General features: G+C 48.2%; 1 protein-coding gene across 11 annotated transcripts in view; it reads left to right on the forward strand.

Moving 5' to 3' along the window:
- Positions 1-17,758: 17,758 nt before the first annotated feature.
- The window catches only part of CACNA1B (calcium voltage-gated channel subunit alpha1 B), a 480,390-nt gene continuing 472,953 nt past the window's right edge, over positions 17,759-25,195 (forward strand). For 10 of the 11 annotated variants that reach the window (XM_075120535.1, XM_075120538.1, XM_075120534.1 and 7 more), the window contains exon 1: positions 20,826-20,926. In XM_075120535.1, coding sequence (XP_074976636.1) covers positions 20,834-20,926 — 93 coding nt within the window. In that variant the 5' untranslated portion in view covers positions 20,826-20,833. Of the gene's footprint in view, positions 18,527-20,820; positions 20,927-25,195 lie in introns of those variants that run through there. The other variant, XM_048822713.2, reaches the window with a different exon arrangement.

The raw sequence follows: 25,195 nt of genomic DNA on the forward strand, positions 1-25,195 counted from the left end.
CTGAGACTGACTCAGGGGGAAAAAGCACTGTCTGCTGAATTACCAACGGTCCCAAATATTGGCCGACTCCCAACCCTGGTTAGCTGGCGTGATTGGACAGGCTCACAGCACAAGGTGATCCATCTGCAGCCTAAATATAATTACCCACTGGGTCCAGAGCTCTAGGGAGTGCTGGATATTATACTGATCATTCAGCTTGCTGTCGGTAATGCTCAGGCTTGGTTTCGCCATAAGATGATTACTTTAATTTCAGCATTCCAACAGAAAGTATCAAGCAGATACTTAAAGCCCTGTGCCTTGTCCAAGTAAGATATACCTCCCTAGAATGCTTGTGAGTCATAATTACCATGTTTAACTTGCAAATATCTCTCTACCGAAAGAGTTAGCTCTACATTCTCTCTCCTCCTCCTCTCCCCCTACCCCGAAATAATTTGAATAGCAAGCAACATAATTTGACAAGAACATAAAGACGTTTGGGGGAAAAAGGGCAGCAAATTGCTGTGCATATGGAATGCAACTGACCCAGGGAGATAACTGGCTTCTGCTTTCTCTAGCCCAAAGGCCCCAGAATGTTAACTGAGAAGAGGAAATGTTTGATCTGATGATCAGATAGGCGCTTAGATGTTAAAGAAAATATCAAATGGCTGGGTATCAAAGGCAGACTACCGGGACTGGATAGCTTTGTTTCTGCCTGACATGAAGAGATGTTGCTGCCTTGAAGTTACCCAGTTTTACTTTATTCATGGCAGGTCTAAATGCACCAAGTCCTGTTTAAAGGGGAAGAGATGGGGTAACCTGAACTGTTTATCAAAGAGGAAACCATGGTGGTTTTTGTTCAGGCCCTACAAGGTTTAAACTGTGTCCTTCTTTCTTTTCTTTTTTGTGTCGGCCATTCCCAGTGCCCTGAAAGGTGAAAATCCTTTGCCCTATTTGACATGCTAAGGTGCAAACATTTTAGAAACATTCAAGTTTCCAAGAGCATCTAAGTAACTTAGAAGCCTAAGCCCTGTGGATATTTAAGGAGACTTAGTCTCAGAAGGGTCAGATTTTCAGAGATATTAGCTGACTAGAGTGATTTTTTTTTTCCCAAAAATGCCTAAGCAGCCTTGGAATGTAACTCCCTTTGACTTCAATGGGAGTTTCGTGCCTAATGTACTTAGGTACATTTGCAAATCCCACTAGGCAGCTAAATACCTTTTGAATCTAGTCACTTTTGAAAATGGGACTTAGATGCTGTTGACATTTTTAACCTGGGTTTGATTTTCCGAGCTGTTGAGCACCCACATATCCTACTGCAGTCATTGGGAATAGTGCCAAGCAACTCTGAATCAGGCCAGTGCACTCTTGCAAAACACCCGTGTGAGGTAGGAAAGCAGTATTCCCAAGTGCAGATGGATAAACTGAGACACAAAGACTCATAGAAGTGTGTGGCTGGAAGGAACCTTGAGAGATCATCAAATCCAGTCCCCCCTCCCCCTCTCATGCTTAGGCAGGACCAAGTAAACCTAGACCAACCCTGGCAGGTGTTTGTCCAACCTGTTCTTAAAAAGCTCCAGTGATGGGGATTCCACAACCTCCCTTGGAAGCCTATTCCAGAGCTTGATTATCCTTATAGTTAGGAAGTTTTTCCTAACTATAAAGATAGTTAAGCTTTGAAAGAAGCTAAGTTCCTTGCCCAGAGTCACACAATGAGTTAGGGATGAAGCTGAGATATGAACCTAGGAATCTTAACTTCCAGTCCCCTGCTTTCCCTACCGAACCAGACTATATCCCCAAGCCAGGATAAGAATGCAGGCTTCCTGACCCTGCATCACCTTTTATCACCACAGGACCTCACCACCACTCATGAAGGACTAGGCTAGAATCTCATGACGCTTGACCATTGAGTTGCAGAAGGGCTGCAGCTGTCAGCTGCATTTTCATCCATTAACTACTCACCCAAAGTTGAACCACGCGGGCAATGTTGTCCGACTGGTATCGTGCAGCGATACTTTGTCAGCCTCCCTGCTGCTGACTGTTAGATAATATCGCTCACTTCTGGGACAGCAACTCTGGCTCGAACACAAACTGAACTGTAAGCAGCTGGTTTAGAAATGTGAATTCTCCAGATGTCGGACTTCCCCTTGGGATAAATGTTTGGTTCTGACCGTATGCATGGGTTCCTGATGAAATTGTTTTTGACCTAACAGGAAGGCCTCAATATTTCCTCTAATGTAAGGAGAACAAATTAAGCAACCTATGTAATACAAGTATACAGTGCTGTTAAGGAGTTCTGTGCTAATGCTTTAGGGCATGCTCAGAAGTGCCCTGGAGATGTTACATCCTTTTTTTTTTTATGATGTTGCACTCTAATGGTTGGGGTTTCGTCATGAGTCAGAGAAGAGTGTCATCTGAGTTGCACATGTGATAAACTATTTATGGTGCTTATATGATCCTAATTTGTGAGCGGCTTTGGTTTTTCAAATGCATTTCTAGTCATAAAACTCCTGTGTAGAGGGCAGTGCTATCATGCCCATTTTACAAATGGAGAACTGAGGCTCACAGAGGTTGAGAGACGTGCCCAGGGTCATATAGGAAGTGGCAGAGCAAGGCAGAACCCAGGTGTGCCAAGTCCTAGGCCTGGTCTACACTCAAAAGTTAGGTTGACACCACTATGTCTCTTTCCGTAAACCCTTGGCGTAAATACAGCTAGGCTCCTGGAAGAATTCTTCCGTCCATCTAGCTGCCGCCGCTTGGAGACGTGGATTCTCCACAGCAACAGAAAACTCCCTTCCATCACTGTAGGAAGCATCTACGCTACGGCCCTACAGCACCATAGCTGTACTGCTTTGGCACCCATACTGCGGACGTGACCGGAGCTTGGTACCCTTATCACGGACCAGGCTTCCTCTGCGATGCTAGGCATGCCTGTTTCTCTTGGTGCAGCTCTGATACAGCTAATCAAAAAGAAGTAGAAAATTTTCATTAAAAGTTTCCATTTTTTTTTTTTTTTTTTTTGGAAAATCTTGGATTTGTTCTAACAAATTTCATTCCTAATGAAACTCAAGACCATCCGTTTCTCTCTCACTGGCTGACTGGCACTGGGGTAGCCTAGGGCAAGGCAAACTTTCCACGCTATTCCTTCCAAGTAACTTAGAAGAATGTCTTCTCTTAGTGTAGGATGGAGCAGGGATGACTTTTTTCTTTTCTTTCCCCTTGTGCTGGCTCAGCCCTTGGCTTTTCCTGAATGGATACTATCTACTTTCCTCTGCTGGGGTGAGATAGCATTTGCCTTTATAACTGGCAGTGTTCTTAGGCTTGGTTTACACTACCAACTTATGTCAGTATAACTATGTTGCTCGGGGGCGTGTGTGTGTGGAAAATCCACACCCCTGAGTGACGCAGTTAAACCAACCTAACTCCCGTGTAGACAGTGCTACATCAAGGGGAGAGCGTCTCCCCTTTACGTAGCTACCATCTCTCGCAGAGCTGGATCAATGACATCAGTGGGAGAAGCTCTCCCGTCAGTGTAGTGAAGATGCTACTAAGTGCTACAGCAGCACTGGGGCAGCTGCAGCGTTGAAAGTGTAGACAAGCCTTCGTATTTCCCTCCGTGTGATCTGTGGAGATGACTGTAAAAGCTTCTTTCAACCCAGAAATGATCTGAGCATTTTGCCACTCACAACTTTAGCTTTAATAAACGAAGGCAGAATTGCTTTCAGTGGGTGAGGAGTTGATGATGTGCTATGGGAATATCTGTCTGCAATAGAGAACAACTTCCAGAATTATCATAAGCTGTCTCCACATACATTTTACTCCAGTTCTTGATATAAACTTAGCCGAAGGCTCCAAGAAGTGACACTCCAAATCTGAAGGTGATTTACCAAGGTACATCCCTTAATCTAATCGCCTTTTATGATGAGATTACTGGTTCTGTGGATGAAGGGAAAGCAGTGGATGTATTGTTTCTTGACTTTAGCAAAGCTTTTGACACGGTCTCCCACAGTATTCTTGTCAGCAAGTTAAGGAAGTATGGGCTGGATGAATGCACTATAAGGTGGGTAGAAAGCTGGCTAGATTGTCGGGCTCAACGGGTAGTGATCAATGGCTCCATGTCTAGTTGGCAGCCGGTATCAAGTGGAGTGCCCCAGGGGTCGGTACTAGGGCCGGTTTTGTTCAATATCTTCACAAATGATCTGGAGGATGGTGTGGATTGCACTCTCAGCAAATTTGCGGATGATACTAAACTGGGAGGAGTGGTAGATACGCTGGAGGGGAGGGATAGGATACAGAAGGACCTAGACAAATTGGAGGATTGGGCCAAAAGAAATCTGATGAGGTTCAATAAGGATAAGTGCAGGGTCCTGCACTTAGGACAGAAGAATCCAATGCACCACTACAGACTAGGGACCGAATGGCTAGGCAGCAGTTCTGCGGAAAAGGACCTAGGGGTGACAGTGGATGAGAAGCTGGATATGAGTCAGCAGTGTGCCCTTGTTGCCAAGAAGGCCAATGGCATTTTGGGATGTATAAGTAGGGGCATTGCCAGCAGATCAAGGGACGTGATCGTTCCCCTCTATTGGACATTGGTGAGGCCTCATCTGGAGTACTGTGTCCAGTTTTGGGCCCCACACTACAAGAAGGATGTGGATAAATTGGAGAGAGTCCAGCGAAGGGCAACAAAAATGATTAGGGGTCTGGAACACATGACTTATGAGGAGAGGCTGAGGGAGCTGGGATTGTTTAGCCTGCAGAAGAGAAGAATGAGGGGGGATTTGATAGCTGCTTTCAACTACCTGAAAGGGGGTTCCAAAGAGGATGGCTCTAGACTGTTCTCAATGGTAGCAGATGACAGAACGAGGAGTAATGGTCTCAAGTTGCAGTGGGGGAGGTTTAGATTGGATATTAGGAAAAACTTTTTCACTATGAGGGTGGTGAAACACTGGAATGCGTTACCTAGGGAGGTGGTAGAATCTCCTTCCTTAGAGGTTTTTAAGGTCAGGCTTGACAAAGCCCTGGCTGGGATGATTTAACTGGGAATTGGTCCTGCTTCGAGCAGGGGGTTGGACTAGATGACCTTCTGAGGTCCCTTCCAACCCTGATATTCTATGATTCTATGATCCCAATGGCATTTTCCCACATAAATCCCTCATGTATCAATGGAAAGTTATAGACCCATAAATCTGATTAACCTTTAAAGCCAGCCCTACGCTTTTGTGCTGTAGGCCCTGCAGGATGAAGAGCACCGCGAGAGATGAAGACTAAGGTCAGGACTCTTACCGGTCTATAAACCGGTCAGAAGTCATCCTCTTCCTGCACATACTGACAGCTCTTCTGAGAGGGACGACATCCGCATGTTTTGTCAGTTCAGCTGGAGTTCTGAGGATGTGAGAGGTGAAAAGGAGCTTCAGTACTGTCTGTGCTGAAATAGAGGGCACTAGAGTACAATAAAAATACCAAGGCTGCTGTGAGCTGTTGTCAGATGCTCCAACTTTGCAGAACTCCTCCTCCTCGGTTTCTCTAAGAAACCAGAATGGAGGGATTCAGGAATTGTGGGTGGGTGGGTGGGGGGGAGGAATGTCTTGGAGGCAGCAGGCCAAGGGGGGTTGTAATGCGATCCAGAGCCTTTTGCCTTCCACTCATCAGTGATGGAGAGTTCAGCTGATGGTCAGCCTGTAGCCTGTGCGGAATTAATTGGCCATTCCAGACTCATGGCTGAGTGGGACAGGGGCCTCCTCACAAAGTCCCACCCCTCACAAGTGGCACCTTCTTGGCATCTGAGAACAAGAGGACTGAATGGGCAGGGAGACTTGAGCTCCACTCAGGGCAATGTGAGGGCAGCTTGCAAGGCTGCTGTCTGCGCTGTGTCTGTGTCGTGGATAAATAGAGCGCTTCCGTCTCCAGGGCTGCCAGTCTAGCATTAGAATTCACATAAGAAACCCAAGTGATCTGCAAAGCTGCAGTGGTTGCTCTGTTTTCCTGCTGGGCTTGTGACAAACTGGGAGGTGTTTCTCTGATGTGCCCTGCACATCACAAGCACATCATAGCAAGCACAAGCTCTGCCCCGTGATGCTGCCAAGGAGCAGCTCTGCCCGTACAGAAGGGGAGAGCCTGGAGGCAGCCTTCAGTGGCACCATCCTTGTGGGCGCTCTGCTTTTCATTCACAAGCTAGTCAGACATACTGGGTATTTGCATTGCCTTTATCAGGGGCCAAATAATTGCAGCCACCTCACATATTTCGAAGGAGCCTCTCATCCTGGTATCTGTATACCAGTGGCGTGGCTAGGATCGGAAATTTGGGTGGGCCCTGACTTTCGGGTGGACGGGCAAGGACAAACTGTGCTATCCACTGGCCATGCGGGCTGGCAGAGTAGCCTGGCCGGGGCAGGGAGCGCTGATCCCCTTGGCTGCGCCCTGACTCTGCAGCGGGGGAAGAGAGGGAGCCCTTGCCTCATTGTGGGGTACGGGCTGCTGCCCTTCAGCTGGGGGCTCACGTCTCCTGTGGGCCATACGGCCCCTGTGTAGGGTCTGCTCTGGCTGTGCTACACGGGAATGAACAGAGGCTTGCTTCTGCCTGAAATTTGGCCCCGATTCTGTACTGAATTGTCCAGCAAAGCGCATCCTCTGCTGGGAGTGCTGCAGAGAGACCGGCCTTGCCGCTGCCTCTGGCTGTGCAGAGGATGAGCGGTGCAGAGAACGCTGCTGGCCAGCGGGCAGACCCTGAGCATCTGCTAGGTCAGTTCTCCCCGACGCCATGCTCTCTTCCCAGCCCTGGGGCCCCCAGGCACCGGGCTTCACCTGCCAAGCTGGGCACGCGCATGGGGGCGGCTCAGAAAATGGCCAGGCAGAGCTGCTGGAGCGTAGCTTTCTGAGGGGCAGGCACAGAGCTCCAGCCTGGATTTCAGGTGCCTGAGTGACACTGTGGCACGACTACACCCCGGCTCAGATTCGGGCGGGCGAGTGGGTGGGCGGGCCTGGCTGCTAAGTGGATCCCAGGCCCCCCTGTGGCTACGCCCCTGCTCTGTACCCACCAATGGTCAAGAAATGCTGAGATGCAGGCTGCTGAGCTTCAATCAAACCATCCTCTTGGGGAAGCAGGGTCCCCTCCCCGCTCAAGGGCAAGGGGCAATGCCCTTTCTATCCCACAGATGACCCATACTCACTGGTGAGGACCCCCATCCCTTGGCGTGTCTGCAGAGGGAGGGAGACCCACTTGCTTGGCATTAGTCTTCCATCTGGACTCCAGGCCCCTATGGGCAGCGCGTGCTGCTGACTGTTCCCTCCCTCTAGCTAGGGGAAGGAAACCTTTGGGGGAAGGAAGGTGTTTTGAGAGGGTGGAGTGGGCATCCTCTTAAAGAACTGACAGCCATCAAGTTCCCCAATCTTTGGGAGGGTGAGCCACTGGAGAGTGGCTCCTTGTAAGGGAACTCAGCCAGGGCTTGTCCCTCGGCGGGGCGGTGGGACATCACGCTGCCTCACTACACTCTCTGCTGGGTTGGGGAATACCCAATCTGTGGCCTAGACCTTCAGGCTGGGCCCTGCAAGCAGTTCAATATAAGCCCAGGCCCTGGGTCAGGGCGGGGCAGCAAACAAAGAGTCAGCAGCTCAGGCCCTCAGGCAGGGGCTGAGACAAATAGTTCCACCGCAAACCCCAGGCTCCTAGCGTTAGCAACCAGGGGGAGGGGGAGATGGCCACCGGCAAGGTGGGTGGCAGGGGGGACGCAGGCCCACCCACTCCACTGCGTCCCTGCCCGGGGCCCTGGCAGCGGCCGAAGACCCGCTGCCGGGTCAGTGGGGATCCTGGCCACAACATACTGACATGGGATCTGGCAGTGCTGCAGCCAGACTAGGGTCGGCTGCCCCCGGGCTACTTCCGGACTCCCCCTCGTAGGGTACCTGGGTCAGGGTGGTGTCCTTGGGGGGGTTTCCAGCATTATGGGCTCCTCCGGGTCGCCGGCGAGGGGTAGGCTCGGCAGCTCCTCCGGGTCGCCGGCGAGGGGTAGGCTCGGCAGCTCCTCCGGGTCGGCCGCGGCTTGCCGGGGTCTCCCAGGCTGGAGCCAGGCCATGGGCGTCTGGCCTCTCCAGTTGCTGCTACCCATCTGAGCTCTGGGGTTGGGCTTTTCTACTTCCTGTCCCGCACCTTGACCTCTGGGGGGCAGGCGCAGGATCCACTGGCTCTGCCCACTTTGGTGACTGGGAGGTTCTTCCCCCAGCGGGGTGGTGGGGCACCACACCACCTCGCTACACTCCCCTTTATGCTTCCTGTCCCTTCACTCACCAACACCACCCACGTCCAGTGATCCTCCACTGCACAGCATTCTGTAGGGTGGCTGCTGAGGGGCAGGGGCTGGGTTGGGGATGAAGCCATGTTAGCCTAACACCTCCCCTCCTGCCAAAGCTAGGGCCAAAGAACTGAGATCTTTGCTCCTTTTCATCCCTATGAGGGAGGGAAAAAACAGAGAGGTCGATCCTAGCCCTGCATGTGTAAGTACAAGACCTACTGTTAGAGGATAACGGGCCAGTGTCCTGACTTATTACTGTCTTGTGGCCTGGTGTTCTTCCACCAATGAAGAAACTGGGGAAAAAATAATCCCCCATTTTAATGCTGGTGCAAGAGGGGTATTTTATGTTCTGAACTGATTCACCTTTTCTTTCCCTTTGGAAACTGCTTTTATTTAAGCAACCGTGAACACGAGAGAGAAATCACTGTGTTCTGTACATGACCAGAGCTTAATTAAACACCGAGCCCTAATTACTTGGGCCAAAGATAAGTGACTAAAGGCATCTGGGAAAACAGCTGAATACTTAATTTACACTGGGGTGTGGGGTGTAACTTCCACCATTAGCTGTCTAAACAATGGGCACTCAACCTAAGCTTATTGATTGCTTACTAGCTGTAGTTTAATGGCGCACCTCTCTTCATGTGCAGTCATAAAGCTGGACTCTGCCTCCGTCTGTATTGATAATAGTTACAAAGTAGAATTTTACAAAGGTGGAGCTGCTCTTCAGTACCTCACCCCGTCTTAAGCCTGGGGGACTCCTTGACTGTCAATATTATGCAGCTGTCAGTCCAGTTCTCAAAGCACTAGTAATCTGCATTTCAGGAGGGGATATTCTAAGGCACAAAAAGTGCTCCCTTTGCACTTAAAGTTATTAATGGAGCTAGCTACCTCCCCTTTGTGCCTTTCAGAATCTCCCCTAGTAACTACTATAGATGGTGAGCAGCGAAAGTTAGTCTGAGCACTTCACTGCCATGCCCCCTTTTACACATCTATGGGCGTTAATTTCTCCGTATGTTAGAAGAATGAAGGATGGGCATAATTTCTTTCCTGTAATTTTAGGGAGGTTGTAACATGGCTTTTCTTAATCTGATTCTAATCTGAATAGCTTCACAGCCCCCCGTTAATTGTATCACACAGAACGATACACTGCATTCTCTGTTTCCTCTTTTTTAAAAATTATGGCAGTAGCACCTGGAGGCCCCAATTAGGATCAGGGCCCCATTGTGCTGGGCGCTAACCATACGAACATGGGGAGAGACAGTCAAAATAGAAAAGACAGACAAAGGGTGGGCAAAGGAAGTCTCATCATCCCCGTGTTACAGATGGGGAACTGAGACATAGACATTAATTGCTCAAACCAGCTCCTATTAACTTCCCTTGATTTTGTTGGGTTTTGGGTCAGGCCCTAAGGCCAAGATCTTTAAAGCTATTTTAGGCATTGCTGTGTGCTTGGCATTGCAACACTTAACTGATTTAGGAGCCTGATTCTCATTTTCAAAAGGGATTTAGGTACTTAGAAGCACCTTAACTACAAGACCATAAAACAAGTGCTGGACAGACAAACTTCTGTAAGTCCACAGGTTTTTGATTGCTCTGTTTTTAGTGAAGTCGTTGCTATTGCCAGCTTTGGTTCTCCATAGCTTTGACATTTACGTTTCTCCCCAATCAAAAAAACCTAATCACAGTGCCCACTTTTTTAGTACAATTTCTCTCCACCTCTTTCATATTTCTCCCCACTCTAAGGACTGCAGCAAAGGAAGTGGCGGCCCCAAGGATGTGAGGAAGTGATCCTTGTGTATGAAATTGATCCTTCTTATTTTCCATCATCTCCCCAGAATCCACTACAAATTGTGCTTCTTCCTAGGTTAGAGGGCCCAATGCACTGGAACAATTTCCAACTAATGAAGAAAAGCAAGTCGTCAGTAGAAGGGTTAGAACGTGCCCTGGGAATATTTCCTTGTAAAAGAAGGGTGCAGAAGAACATAGCAAGTCAGGCAGGATTGGCTCCCTCAGAGAATGCTCATACTGCTAAAGGACCAGGAAACCTAACCAGAATCTTGCATATCTCCCCTCAAAGGTTGGAGGGAGAGAGAGAGACCATATTAAAATGATATGTGTCTGTCCTGAGGTGATCATCAAGAATGATTGACTGATGAGATAAATATTGATTGAGACAAAGCAGGGACACTGCTTATCTTGGAGGATAATGAAACTCAAGTTCCCAGCACATGAACGCCACTAAATATTATAGACATGGCGAATGGCCTCATCAGGCACATCCAGGAATCTCTCTAGGATGATGTTTTTGGACAAAGTAAGGTTTTGGAGCAGGGAGGGGCAGGAGCTTTGGTTGGGGTCAAGCTTAGCTGTCCATATGCTATCTGACTGGCTCATTAAGGTCTCCATTCTGAAACTCTTCCTCAATTTGAGTGGTACCTAGCTGTTGATGTCCGGGGCGCTACCTGAGAAGGAAGGTACTACTGCACATAAGGGTGGCAGAAGGGGATGCTAGGGAAATTTTTCACCTTAAAGCAGCTGCAGCAGTTGGGGTGCAGTCACTGCTGATTGGCTAACACATTTCCATTGGGGCTGTTTTCAGTCACTCTCAAGCCAGGACTCTTTCCTTGTATGCAAAACTCATATTTATATAGGGCAAATGGCTGTTTGTTCCACCCCACTCCTGTTCCAGACATGTGCCATTATGCAGGTGAGTGTCCAATTACTGAGTGGCTGTCAGAGGTGCTGAGCACCTGCAACACCTTATTGAAGTCAATGGGAGCTGCAGGTCTCAAAAAATCAGGCCACCAGCTTTTTTGGTCTTAGAATGTGCATTTAAAATGCACAGACCAATTTCCCAAATGAGGAAGAAGAGAACTCTGCAAACTCTGCTTGTGTACTCTCCCCCTTAGGTTCTCTGAAAGCTGACAGAGGACTTCAGGGTTCTGTGCTGTGGGTTATGGCCTCCCTTTAGGTGCCTCATTCCAAGCATTCGCAAAATTGGAAATGTTGCGTTGTATGTTCCTGTGTCAGGGACCTTCTTCAGGGCTGTGGTCAATCTTTTCTTTGTTCCCTTAATGCATTAGCACATTATCTTCCTCATCACTGAGAAGAGTGAAACATTCCAGGATAAGTCACGGTCTGTCTCTGTTCAATAATAAGGGTGGTAGTAAGTTAGGCAAAGTGTTTCTCTCTTCCTCTGCGTACCTTTACATGCAAGTGATAAGAGCCACACAGGCAAATTTCTAGTGGGGACAAACTGAGGCATTGCCAGTTTCATTTGGCAAGGAAGAGGGGAACTGGGTATTTGTAAAAGTGCATAGCTCAGGGTCACTGGTGCTAGGGTAAGACAGAGAGGAGGCACTGTGCAAGCTTCTCTTCCTACCTGCCCAGCCCTGACCTGGAACAACCTGGGTAGTCCAGTCTTGGGCCCCCTCTACCAGCATTGGTAATGCACATCACTCCTGAACTACAACAAGAAAAGGAGGACTTGTGGCACCTTAGAGACTAACAAGTTTATTGGAGCATGAGCTTTCGTGAGCTACAGCTCACTTCATCGGAGGCATGCAGTGGAAAATACAGTGGGGAGATTTTATATACACAGAGAACATGAAACAATGGCTGTTACCATACACACTGTAACAAGAGTGATCAAGAGTGTAACAAGAACAAGCTCAGAGGTACTGGTGAAAATAAATGTACAAAGTCTCTGAAATACAACTAGCAGGACCCATTCAATTCAGCCTCTTATTCAGCACCCATCACCATGGTATCTGAGCACCTAATTAGGTGCAAGCAGGTGCAGCCTTGCCTGGTTGGACTTCACTGGCATCCACAAAGGAAAGCTGTAATTAGCGTTGCTGGGGCTAAGCCGTGAGCATAGTGACCTTTTAAATGGGAGCCTGGACACTGGTCAGTGGGCTCCTTGCCTCTTCTCACCACTGAGCCAGTAGCTGAGCAGATGCCATTGTTCCCTGCGATCCTTGATGTGACATGCAGCCAGCAAAGCAAAATTTTTAAACCCCTTTATTATCCAGACATTGGCCTTAACATCCAAAGCCTCCACTGACTCTGAATTTCTGACGGTCCTGATTATTTAGCTAATTGGGTGAGCGCACTAAGCTGTATGCAGCAGCCTCAGACACATGTTAAACCTGCTTCTTCTGCAACAGAGAAATGGCTTTGGGTGGGTTTCATGTAAAATAGCCTTTTAAAAAGATGGGGGGCAAGGAACCCATCAGAGAGATGGGATGGCTTGTAGCCAATCTTAGTGTGCAAGGAAATGCGTTGAGTATTAGAGAGCATGATGTCAGAGGCAGTGTGGGCCAGTGGATGAGGTGTTCTTCCGGGACTTGGGATACCTGGGTTCTATTCCCGACTTGGTTACTGCTCTATGGCCTTCCTTCCCCATGTCTGCTTTCCCTCCCACCCTGTGTCTCTCCTGTCCTCTCACTTCAGGGGCAGAGACTGTCTTTTACCGTGTTTGTTCTGTGCCTAGCACAACGGGCCCCAATCTCAGCTAAGGACCCTAGGTGCTAATGTAATACAAATAATAATAGGGGAACCAAATGGGACATTGCTCTGAGTCTAGGAGAAGTGTGAATAATAGGAATAGTTCCATCAAATGGTTTTCTTTTCAATTTCTTTCTTGTTGGACATTTTATTTTGTTCTTTTCTGTCTGATACAATTTAAAGAGCAATCCCTCCCATCCCCACTCTCTCCAGTCATCTTTTGCTCAGCGGTGTTAGGTATGCTCTGACCAAGCTAGGAATAATCGTATTGCACTTCTGCAGTAGGTTTCACCCCAGAAACACGGGGAAGACCCTTATTCTTACCAAAAGTGCCACTGGGTCCTGAATGTGAGGTGTTGGCTTTGACCTAGAGAGCATTATTGGCTTGATCTTCGGAAATGCTGAGGTTTTTCGCAGCTCATCCATGGCTGATCCATATCTGAGGTCACACCTTGGCTCCACAGCTGCTGATAGACTGGAATAAAGTTTTGCTCCATCCTTAGGTGGTGCACAATTTTTGGGGGGTGGTGGTCGTGGTACTTAAATGAAGTGCCAAATAATACGCTCAGTTGTGGCCTTCCCATGGCCTCATCTGAATCCAAGCAGGGTGTTTGCCAAGGAACCTTCCCCTTCCCTCTGAGAAGTCACTTATGATGTGGGCCAGCGCTCATGGGAGTCTTTGGAATGTAATGGCCCTTCCTTCCGTTTACATTTAGTCTCTTCCCTATCGCCTTTCTACTACCATCTCTGCAAAGAGCTACCTGCTAGACTACAATCTTGGTGACCAGCCATAAGAGGATGTTGGTGTGGTGTCTTTCCCAGCCCCTTTGCTTCCAGACAGAAGACCAAGCTCAGGCATCTGGGGCATATCAAGCTGCAGGTGACCTATGGTGACCTATGGTGACCTATGGTGCTTCCACATGGTTGAACCAAAAAGCCCTAGAGTTGGGGCCTAAACTTAGGAATTTCCACATGTTCTGTTGTCATGGTGAATAGTGTCCAGTGTGTCCCATAAGAATCCCATCCCACTAAATAGGGGACAGCAGCCCCTTTATATCCAAATGGCTGTAACTTTGTATCATTCTCTTTAGCTTGCTATCAGAATGTAGGCTTTGCTATTCTGGATCAAAATATTGCTCTACCAAGCCCACTGTCCAGCCTCAGGCACTAGCCAATGCTTGGTACTTCAGAGGAAGACGAACCCCCTAACTGATGGTGCAATGTTGCTCCAGATGGAGGATGGGGGAAGGGCAGAAAGAATAATTCCTCTCCGGTGGCAGAGACAATAGGTTGGTGCCATAAAAGCATGAGAAGCACCATCATCTTCACACTGGTAACTGTAAAACGTTATTCGTAAAATGAGCCAGTCCATTTTTAGAACAAAACTATTTAACGCTTTGTCCGCTTGCAGTTGTAGATGCCACAGTGTTTTAAATATTTCCTTATTGGTTTGAAATTTTCTGTCCATTAATTTCCTTGAGTGACCCCTTGGTCAGGTAAAATGTAAGAATATTTTTTTAATGTTCTTTTCATAATCTTATGTACCCAAGATAAATCTCCTTGTTTCCCTTTTCAAGGCTAAATAATCCTAGCTTTTGCAATCTGTCTCTTATACTTAAGTCCCTCTATGTCTCCAGACAGCTTCACTGGCCTTTTGGATCTTTAGAATCTCAGCTTGATCTTTCCAGAGGTATAACAAAACAGATCATGCAGCTACAGAGAAGGGCAGAGCGGAGGTGGTAGTGTGGACTCATAGCTAGCACACTTCGACTGGGAGGTCTGAGTCCAAGGTTTTATTCCCAGATTTACTATGGGCCTCCTGAATGACCCGGGGTAAGTTCTGACCTTCTCTGTACCTCAATTTCCTCATCTGGTAAATGGAGATAATATTGACCTACTTTGCAAAGTGCTATGAGATCTACTTATGAAAAGTACGATATAATATCTGGGTACTAGTTTAATGTCATTACAACGTTTGCATTATTTTCTAGTCATTATGAATGTACCCAAGCATCCTGTTTAATGTATTATTAACTGCAGCTCCGCAGCTGACTATCTCATGGAGAGAGGCCACATGGTCTAATGGATCCACACAGAATTGGGGGATAGAGCTCTAATTCTGGCTCTGAGTTGATTTGCATTACCATTGTGGATATGACCCTTCAGGCACGGTTCTTCAGAGATGCTGAGCATCCACCACTCCTGGGGAAGGCATCAGGAGCTGGAGGTGATGAGCACTTCTAGAAAGCCCCACATACCCAAAGCTGGTTGAAATATTTTCTATAGAAAGATTTTTCCATCCAAAAATGGGGGGGTGTTGGAAATGAAATTGTCCATAAAAAATGTCTGTGCCAGTAATAAATGGGTTTTCATTGAAAAAATAAAAACAACTAAAAGGCTCAGGCTTTTAGCAACCAAAACCAGAAATTTGCAGGTACCATAATAATAAAAATTAATAATAAATCCACTTTGGAGTGTTTTGGTTTTTAAATTCAAATGATTTTTTTTGTGGAAAACATTTAATAAAAATGAAAAAAAAATTTCTACAGGGAGAAAAATAATTTCCCCACCAGCTCAACCCAAAACCGCCCTGAGCCCTGACTTTTCCAGCTGTACAATGGGGATAACAATTCCCTGCCAGCCAATCAATAAGGTGAGGTCTTGCGTTTTGAAGATGTAAAATCTATATAAGTCCTATTCATTTATTTATATTTTCAGGCTGTCTGGGATGACTCCCAAGATTGTTTTCCTCTCTGAGGATCTTGCAGATATCAAGCCCATAAGGACATATGACCTGAGGCTATTTTGTCAAGGAACATTACCCTGCAGTTATCCACAGGTTCAACTGTGATTTCAAAAGAGATTGGGGTCAGATTTTTTTAAGGGGCGGGTACCCACAGTTGGGGCTACTGGGAGACTGAGCGGATAGAATATAGGACCATATTTTCTTAAGGCTTCCACATGCACAATGAGGACAAGATTTTCCAAAGAGCCCAGCACTGAACATGCACCCAGTGCACTGGACACTTTTGAAAATCCCTGGCCTGGAACTGTGGGTGTTGGGAAACCATTTCTATATCTCCTCTACCAGCAGGCTGCCAATTCATCAATTGTATCTCTACGGCTCTCTACACTGGAAGCTCCTTTATCAGCATTTTCCCAACAGACCTTAGAAACCAGGATGATGTGGATGTGTCAGGATGGTACCATGTTTGCCTTATCACCGAGGCACGCGGTGATATCATTCCTCCATTTTTATTTGTTTCTGTGTTCCCTTGATTTAAATGTCCTACTCTTTCACCCTGGCTCTAAAACAATATATTGCCTGTAATGATTACGCAGGCTTCCACACAGGTATACAAGAAAGCCCATCTAATTCCAAAGCCCTGTGGAAGAAGCCAGTTTCTTCTTTAAAGTCACATGTTAGCAGACAGCAGCTGACCCTATTTAGGAATACACTTCTGTCCCCAGCAGATGTGAGTATTGCAGCCTTGCCTAAATGGTGGGTTGGTTTTGAACTGAGACAGCTTGGATGACGAAGGCAAAAATACATTAGCTGCTAGGCATGAAATGAGTCTTTTGGGGGAGAAGTGAAAATGCCTTGACTGACTTCTCCGGAGGGTACATTTTTAGAGTTACTAGTTGTTATACCAGGCTTAATCTAGATGTTGAAGAAGGGAATCCACCCCAGCTGCCTAATGCAGCAGCATTTGATGCAAAAAGCTGCAAGAATAAGGAGAAGTTAACTTCATGACCTACACTGAAAGGGAATAAAAGAGGGAGTTGAAATAAACAGGATTAAAGGATTTCATTGGTAAATACAGGGTTAAAGGTAGCCAGTGTTCACACCAAGGGGAAGGAGAGCAAGTTCTCCATAATGGAACAGTTGTACAGGTTCAGGGAGGGGGCTGTTAATGCCCAGGTACAGAGAAATGTGTACACACACACACACACACAACGCATCCCCGCTACCGCTCCCGAGCCAGTTTTTATTCTTAACCACAAACCAGTTAGAAAAACCAGGGACCTTATCATGCCCTCGGGGTTAAGCCGAACTCCCCCTAGAAGTCAGTGAGGGTTTCTGGGGGCAAATCTAGGGTAGAGCCCAGGCCCTGGGCTCCAGAGGGTCGAAGCGTCCCCCCGCCCCGCAGTGACTCCGCCAGAACCAGTCCGCCCAGGAGCAGCTCCCCGGTGGGGGGCTGTGTTCATGCCGTCCCGGGGGGCGCGGGCCGGGGGGTTCCGAGGCTTCCCTCAGGCGCGTTACTAGTCCAACAGGATCAGGCCAGCCCGTGGCTTCGGTGACTCCGATTTCTCCAACCTGGCGTTGGCCCTGTGTGGCCGGCCCTGCGCCCCCCCAGCCCGGCTGGGCTCGGGGCGTTTGCAGCGCGTCCTGGGGGCCGGGCGGGCACGGGCCGACGCCGGCAGGACTCCTCCCGCTGAGGCCCGCGGCAAAGCCCGGCGCGTATGGACCGGGCGGGGCGGCTCCCCCGGCCCGCTCCGGGCGAGTCTTCCAGCAGCTGGACAGCGCACAGCTGGAGGGGGCGCGCACGCGCGTGGGGCCACCGTCTTCTCAGTTCCCCCCCCCCCCCCCTCAAAAACAAAAAACCCACTTCTAGGTAGCCCCGCTTCAGCCCCAGCACCGTCCCCATCGCCCCCCCCCCCCCTCAGCCCATGTATTGGGGCATCTCTATGGCATGGATCCAAGTCCCCCACCCCACTTTGCACCCCCCCCCCCCAGATCACTGGGGTGCGGATGGGCGGGGGGGGGTGTTGTGGGGTGGGGGAGCGAATGGATCTCCCCACCCCCTTGCTATGCATTCAGGAGTCTGCCAGGGCTTGGCAACGAAGCTGGGGGAAAGAAAATCTTGGTTCTCTCTCCCTCCAGGGGTTGTATTGGCCTGGGTGGAGCTGCCGCAGCTGATTGGCTGAGGGGAGTCACCGGGCCGGGCTCTTATAGGGGGCTGAGGTTCCACAAACCGGTTACTCTGAACGTTTCCATTCGAGCGGCCGGTGACTCAGGGAGAGAGTCACCTGCCTGCCCTGGCCACCGCCGGAGGAGAGGGAAGCCCCAGCCGCCCGGGGAGGAAGGGGAGAGAGAAGGCCGGAGGAGAGGAAGGGGAAGGAGGAAGAGAGCTCGGATTCCTGCCCCCCCCCAGCCCGGAGAGCCATCGCCCTCCCCCGGGGGAGCCGCCTGGATTGGGAGAAGCATGAGTTTGGGCTGGAGGGAAGGCACCTGGATGGGAAGTTGAGCGCAGCCCTCTCCACTCCCTTCCGCCGGGTCGGGAGCGCAGCGTGGCTGGTCTGACCGGCCGGTTCCCACCGATCCCTCTGCTGCTCCCTCTCCCCAGCTGCCGCCGGAGGAGCCGAGGCGCACCCCCCTTCCTGCCCTCCCAGCAGCGAGGCCCCAGGAAGGTGAGTCCTGGGTGCTGGGATGCGTCTTCCCCCTGCCTCGGCTGCCAGTGTGGATTGTAGCGCCCGGCTCTGTGCGTTGCGAGAATGGCTCGGTTCGGAGATGATCTGCCCACCCGCTATGGAGGCGGAGGTCCGGCCGGGGCTGGAAGAGGGAGCAGCCGGCAAGGTGGCCCCCCACCCGGCCAAAGGATGTACAAGCAGTCGATGGCCCAGAGAGCCAGGACTATGGCTCTCTACAACCCCATCCCCGTCAAACAGAACTGTTTCACCGTCAACAGATCCCTCTTCATCTTCAGCGAGGATAACGTTATACGAAAATACGCCAAGAGAATAACCGAATGGCCATATCCTTTTGGGGAGGGGTGTGTGCGGAAAGGGGGGGGCAGGGATCAAACCGGGCTGGGTGAGTCTGGGGGTAATAAAAGCTTGGGGTGTGTGGGTGTGTCTGTGTATAAAATAGATCGGGGAGTGCTTGTGTCTGGGTATAACATAGAGGGGTGTGTGTGTGTGTGTGTGATCTAGGGGTAATATAACTGTGCTGTGTGTGAGCCCAACCTAGATGTGTGTGTGTCTGGGGATGATATAGGTGTGTGTATCTAGAACAGAACTTGTTTATAATATAAGGGGTGGGGGGGTTGAATATAATATATGGGTGTGAAATACGTGTATTTTTCTCTGTGTGTGTATCATGCGTGCACATACAGTCACATTTCCTGCTATTCAGAGCAGTGCAAAGGGATCTGGAGGACATCTGAGGGTAAATTATGGTTCTTATTTTAATATTTTACCCCCCCCCCCCTGCAGGAGGGCCAATGTGAGGTAAAATGGTGACACCTTGGCATTTAAGCTAGTGCTAGGGACAGCAATAATCAAGGTCTCCTTACTGACATCTCGCCAATACACAATTGTTGCAGCCTGGTTTTTAGCACCCCACCTTGCCCAGGCTGTTTCAGTGGGAACTGATGTTAGCCCTCTCACTTTGAATAGGGTACCAGAAACACCCGGAATCAGGAGAGCCAAGGGTTGGGTTTTGGCTTGGTTTGTTTTTTAAATGCTGGGTGGCAGAGTGAGGCAGGACACGAAGAGGCGGTCCGTGGCTGTATTGCGAAAGGGGCAGATGCTTTTCATCCCAGAACCAGCTCCCTGACCAAGTGATCTGCAGAGACTTCGCTGGGAAGGGGGGACTCTGCTTCTGTTGCGATGCATGCGGTGGGAGGCTAAATCCTTGGCAAAGGGAGCCAGACTCTTCCTTTGAGGTTTAGGTTGCCAGGGTGCATGTGTGCAGTGGATAATGTGCACCAGCAGGAATGCATTGCACTGGGGGATCTCAGGGGAGCCTGTTGTTTTCATTTCATCTGAAATCACACCCCTATTAATCCTTGGCTAGCAGCAGCAAGGCCTCCTCCCTGCCTCCTAGCAACCCTTGCACTTGCCAGGAGCCCAGCTCCCATTCAAACCTCCCCAGCTTGAACGCCGAGGGTGGCTGGTGGGAGTGGAATGCACTGGTTTGGTGAATATCCTTTCCCCACGGTGATCTCTCCGTTACTGTTCGCAAACACAGGGATGGCGGCTGCAATCCAGCCTGGAATAAACAAGCAGCCAAAGCCCCAGGGGCAGCTTTTCTGCCAGTCTAGGGGCAGTCTCGCCACCTCCCCCTCCTTCTCCTTTACCACGAAGGAAAGGAAATGTACAAACTGTAGAAACCCCCGAGTCAGCAGGAAAAAGCAGAGCTACAAAATGTCCGCAAACCCCACTTTCCTTGGGGAAGGTCCAGCTCAGTCCAGAGGCGAGTTAAATGTATGGTACTTGCCGAGGATGCTCTCTGGGGTGAAGCCAGTAACCTGCTCCATGGAAGGACTGGCTTGTGAAACTGCGAGGGGGAGACCAGGCACTGTCCTTGCCCAGGGGAGCTCTCCGCGGTGCTGGAAGTGTCACTCACCGCTCTGAGCTACTCTTCAGTGCTGGAGCCAGGCAAGGGTTTGCTCATGTGCAGGTCGGAAAAGAAAGAGAGAGAGAAAGGCAGAGGTACAGTATTCCCAGCTGGCTTTACTATCCTGTGAAGCTGGTTTCCCTTCAGCAGCCATCTACACCTATCAGGCACTGTATCTTTCTCTACACTTTGATCTGGCATGGCCATCCATCAGTAATTCATATTTCAGAGCTAGACAGAAGGCTTGAAATCTAAGTTCCCTAACCTGACACTTACTTATCTACATAACATGCTTAGATTTAAATTCCAGAGAATTACTAACCCGTATTTCAGTGGAGGACATCCAGTTTTACTGTCTGGGGGGGGCACTTTAAAATGTCAGTCTTTTTTTAAAATCAAAACTTCCTGTTTGCTTTTGGAAAAAGGAGAAGAAGACGAGAAACCCAGAATTTATAGAGGGATTTTGTGTGACCAAATCTAAATCACTGGTTCCCAAAGAAGGGAACTGATTTCTTAAAAACCTCCCAAGCCACCCCTAGAAGGGACTGAGGTATGATTCAGAGAAAGCCTGGTTAAGGGTTTCCAGGAGAGACCAATGCCACTTGGATGATCAACATCTATATACGTGTAATAAGAATACATGGGATTATTCTTCTTGCTGAAATTCTTCTTGTGTCAGCTAGTTTCTTCTTTAACTATTGGCCCTACTCCATTTGAATACATGATTTTAGCTACAATCATAGCCAATTGCATTGTTTTGGCTTTGGAGCAGCATCTACCAGAGGATGACAAGACACCCATGTCAGAGAGATTGGTGAGTTGCATTTATTTATTTAGGTTTTTACTATTCTGTGATAGGAGAACCTACCCACCCAGTGCTGGATTCCCTTAGCAATCTTTTAAAGATACAGTAAAAGCTGTGTTATCCATCACTTTACCAACTGGAAAGCTCTAGAAGCCGGCATTTCTGATATCCATTAAAAGTCCAGTTGGTGCGGGGCCAGCAGGCTCCGCATGACTCCCTGGAAGCAGTGACATGTCCCTGCTGCTCCTAGGCAGAGGAATGGCCACAAGGACTCCGTGCACTGCCTCTGCCCTGCCCTGAGGAACTGCAGCCAATGGGAGCAGCGGGGATGGCACCTGCAGGTGGAGGCAGTACGCAGAGCTGCCTGGCCATGCTTCCGCCTAGCAGCAGCAGGGACATGTCGCTGCTTGTGGGGAGCTGCCTGAGGTGAGCACCATCCGGATCCGGCACCCCAAAACCCATCCCACTGCCCCGAGCCCCCTCCCACACTCAAACTCCCTCCCTCTTAGGTAACCAGAATTTTTGACTTACTGGCACCTCCCATTCCACCAACATGCCAGATAAAGCTTTTACTGTACATGTATAAATAAACAGGCCAGAACAAATAACCCAGCCACACCATGAATATAACAAAAATAAATGACGTTCTCTATATGACCCCCACCAGAGTCTCACACCACTACTAGTCAGCCCTGACCATCTTAAAGTCAAGGGAGAAAAGTTGGACCCCTGAAGACCAACAAACTCAGGCTGTTATGGACCAAGGTGGGAAGAGAATTCCAAAGGCTTCAGTACTATATGTAGAAATGAATGACCCTCTTGGGTCATTTCCCCCAGTATTCTGTATAGAATACAGAGGGTTTTCTTTACTCTTCAGATATCGTCCTACTGAAGATACGTTGTGAGGGACCTCTCAATGCTAAACTCTTTGGATTTAGAAAAATTTACTATCTTGCCAAAAAGAAACCAGCTTACAAGGAAAAGTAATTTACCAGCAGGCTTTATGGTAATGAGTCAATTACTTTATTTTAAATGGAAAATAAGAATAGCTTCAAAATGATCCTTTCATTTCTTATCACCCGATGACAAAATGGGCAATGTTTGGTTTCATTTTTTCTTACTCTATGCAAACTGGAGTGACTTCCAAGCTGGAATGAATGGATATTGGTGCTCGTTCGGTGTGGGACTAAATCTGAATCCATCTGTGTTTTACATGTATAAATGAAATGATGCAAATTAAAGTAATATTAGGCTTAAAGCCAAAAGCTAGGAAATTAAGGAGATTCTGATCTATGGTTGTTACAGTTTCCTAGGCTTTGCAGTACCTGATCTCTAGAATAGCACATTGCCCTGAGCAGTGTTGATGAGCTGAATAATTCTTTAGTAAAAGGAATACAGTCATAGGTGATAGGACTGGAAATGTATCCAGGGTCGTTTACTGGACCCACCTTTTCTTGTGCAAGTTGACCTGCTAGTGTCTGTTATTTATTTGTATTATCAGAGTGCTTAGCAGCCCTATTCACGGACCAGGATCCCATTGTGCTAGGCACTCCACAACCTATGAATTTCCTTAATTGTATCTGTATTGATTTCCCCAGCTATTGAGTTGAAAAGAGCGAAGGGAAAAAAGAGGAACTCATGCATACATGTCCAACCTTTTCACCATTCTACGATAGGGTATTGTCATCCGATGAAGTGAGCTGTAACTCACGAAAGCTTATGCTCAAATAAATTGGTTAGTCTCTAAGGTGCCACAAGTACTCCTTTTCTTTTTGTTCTCAGTCTTGGGATTTATGAATTGGGGAAGGATGGTTTTGTGATGAAGGCACTGGTTGGGACCCATCTGGCTTCAGTGTAAAGATTAAGGACTTGGTAAATGCTGGATTTTCCCTTGGAGTTCCTAAAAATATGAACCAGCAAAGGGGCAAAATGATTTCCTAGCCTACACTCACCCAGTAACTCTTAAGTGATGGATTATTCCAAGCAACAAGGGGCACAATTAGCAAATCTTCTTTTATATCCCTACATTTCTCTAGAGGTAAGGGATTGGGGGTGTGGGATGGGGAGAGAAGATAGGGTTCTATGCCATGTCTGAAGCTGAGAGGAGCATTTTATTGGTCTTCCCTTCCCCCCCATCATTTTAACACCTTTCCTCAAGGTTCCTCATTGCGGGTGGTGTCCTTCTGGGATGCTTGTCAGTTGCTGTCAGTGTTCCTCGTTAGTGAACCAGAAGTTCACCAGTGTGTGGCATAAAATTCACCCAGTTCGTATGAGTTAAGTGCATAGTCTCTACAGCACTGCCAGCTCTTACTGACTGATGGAGTACGAGTTGATCCGTAGGTTTTTGGCCCACTGATAGTGGACAGCAATGTCTCAAAGGGTGAGTGTACGCTGTGATAAAAGACCTGCAGCATGGCAGTGGCTGGCTTAGGTAGCTGACAGGCTCATGGGGCTTGGGCTGTGGGGCTATAAAATTGCATTGTAGAGGTTCGGGCTTGGACTGGAGCTTGGCCTTTAAGGCTTTGTAAAGGGGAGGGTCTTCAGATGAACCCGAACATCTACACTGCAATTTTATAGCCCCACAGCCCAAGCCCTGCAAAACTAAGTCAGCTGACCCAGGCTCTGAGACTCTGAGCCGCAGGTCTTTTAGCGCAATGTAGACCTATCCTCAGGCAGCCTTTATAGGTATATCTACACTGCATACTCAGCCTGTGTCTGTGGATTTGGTGTTTCCAAGCCCATGGTTTTTATCCCTGTGTAGGCATACCTGTAGTGTGCAGTATAGACATGCCATGGGGCCGTTTTAATTAGAGTGTTTTGATAGCCATAGTTAAGGTTGCCAATTAATTTCCATTCTAAAGGCCTTACCGTAGAATCATGTTGATAATATTTGAAGTTAGATTATTTCTTTCATCCTCAAAGTGTATTGCAAAAAATAAGTATTGCTCATGAGAAATAGTTTTTTGTTGGTTTTCCAATTTTTCTGCCGTGGGTCACAGCCGGGGCTGGGCAGGAAATGGTATTCCTCTTCCACAACAATTTTCAACACATTTTCCCCGTCCCAACTTGGACTGCAAATCTTTGTTTTGTTTTTATTTTTTTTGTTCAGGTCAATAAAAAATATTTTATTTCAATAATTCTGAAGTGTTTCATTTTCATTTCAACCTTTCCCCCTTCTTTTACTTTTTTTTCTTTAGTGAAAATGTACTAACATTTTGACATGAAAAGTCCTTTTGACTGAAAAAACTGAAGCTTCCCAGTTTGCGAATCTTTTTACCAAAACTATTTCAAACTGGGTGTTTCCTTGACCCTGAAGCCATTTTGTGAACAGTTTCAGTTTGGAAGAAATGGCATTTTAGGGTGAAAATTTCCCAGCCAGCTCTAGTTGTGAGGCATCTTGAAGGTGCTTCCTGTTTCTCCTGCAGAGCATAAGCTGTTTCTTTGAAAATGCTAAAAAACTAATGTTAGATTGCACAATAAAACACATAGTGGGAAGAATTGCCCTCTCATTTTTGGTACCTGGGGCCAAATCCCGATCCCATTGAAACCTATGGCAGTTTTACCATTGACTTCGGTGGGACTAAGAGCTGGCCCTTTTGGTGTAAGGATTTAGAGCCACATCTTCCCCTCTTGCACGTTTATTAAACCACAACCATGAGTACGGTGGAATGGGAGCTGTTAGCTGAAACAATGATCAGCTCACGCCTTGGGAATGGGAATCAAGCAGCACTGCAAAAGGGATAGAGGACTGGCCAGGGAAATACTCCTACCCGAGTATCTGAACCCAAGCCTTATGGACTCTTGGACCATACACGTGTAGTTTCTAGAGTGTGTCAGAAAGGGGGCGGGGGAAGGGAAGAACTGCAAAAATTTCCACAAAGTTTCAATTAGTTTTGTTCAAATTTTGTTGGTGTAAAGTTTTCCGTCCAGCTCCAGTTGTTCCCCTGCTTTCATAGGGCTCGGCACTTCCATCGGCCATGGCAGTCCACTAAACAGCTCTACTGCTGTGCTATCACTGGCTGCCCGATTCCCTTCACCTGCGTCCAGGTGACCCTTCAGCTGGGTTTCCACATGGCCTGTGGGAGGAGCTAATGCCCCCCCAGTCGGCTTTAATGTCTGCAATGTTTCAGCATATCGAAGGCTGGTTTTCTGGGCTAGACTTGCCTAGACATAAAGGATCTTCCTTTATTCCTCTTTCATGGCGGCTGCATGCAGTTTGTGGCTGGTGGCAGTTGTGTGATGCCATGGTTTGATTCCTTCTGATCACGCTTTCCCTTT

Source organism: Caretta caretta, chromosome 16 (genome assembly GCF_965140235.1).
Source record: "Caretta caretta isolate rCarCar2 chromosome 16, rCarCar1.hap1, whole genome shotgun sequence".
Taxonomy (NCBI): domain Eukaryota; kingdom Metazoa; phylum Chordata; order Testudines; family Cheloniidae; genus Caretta; species Caretta caretta.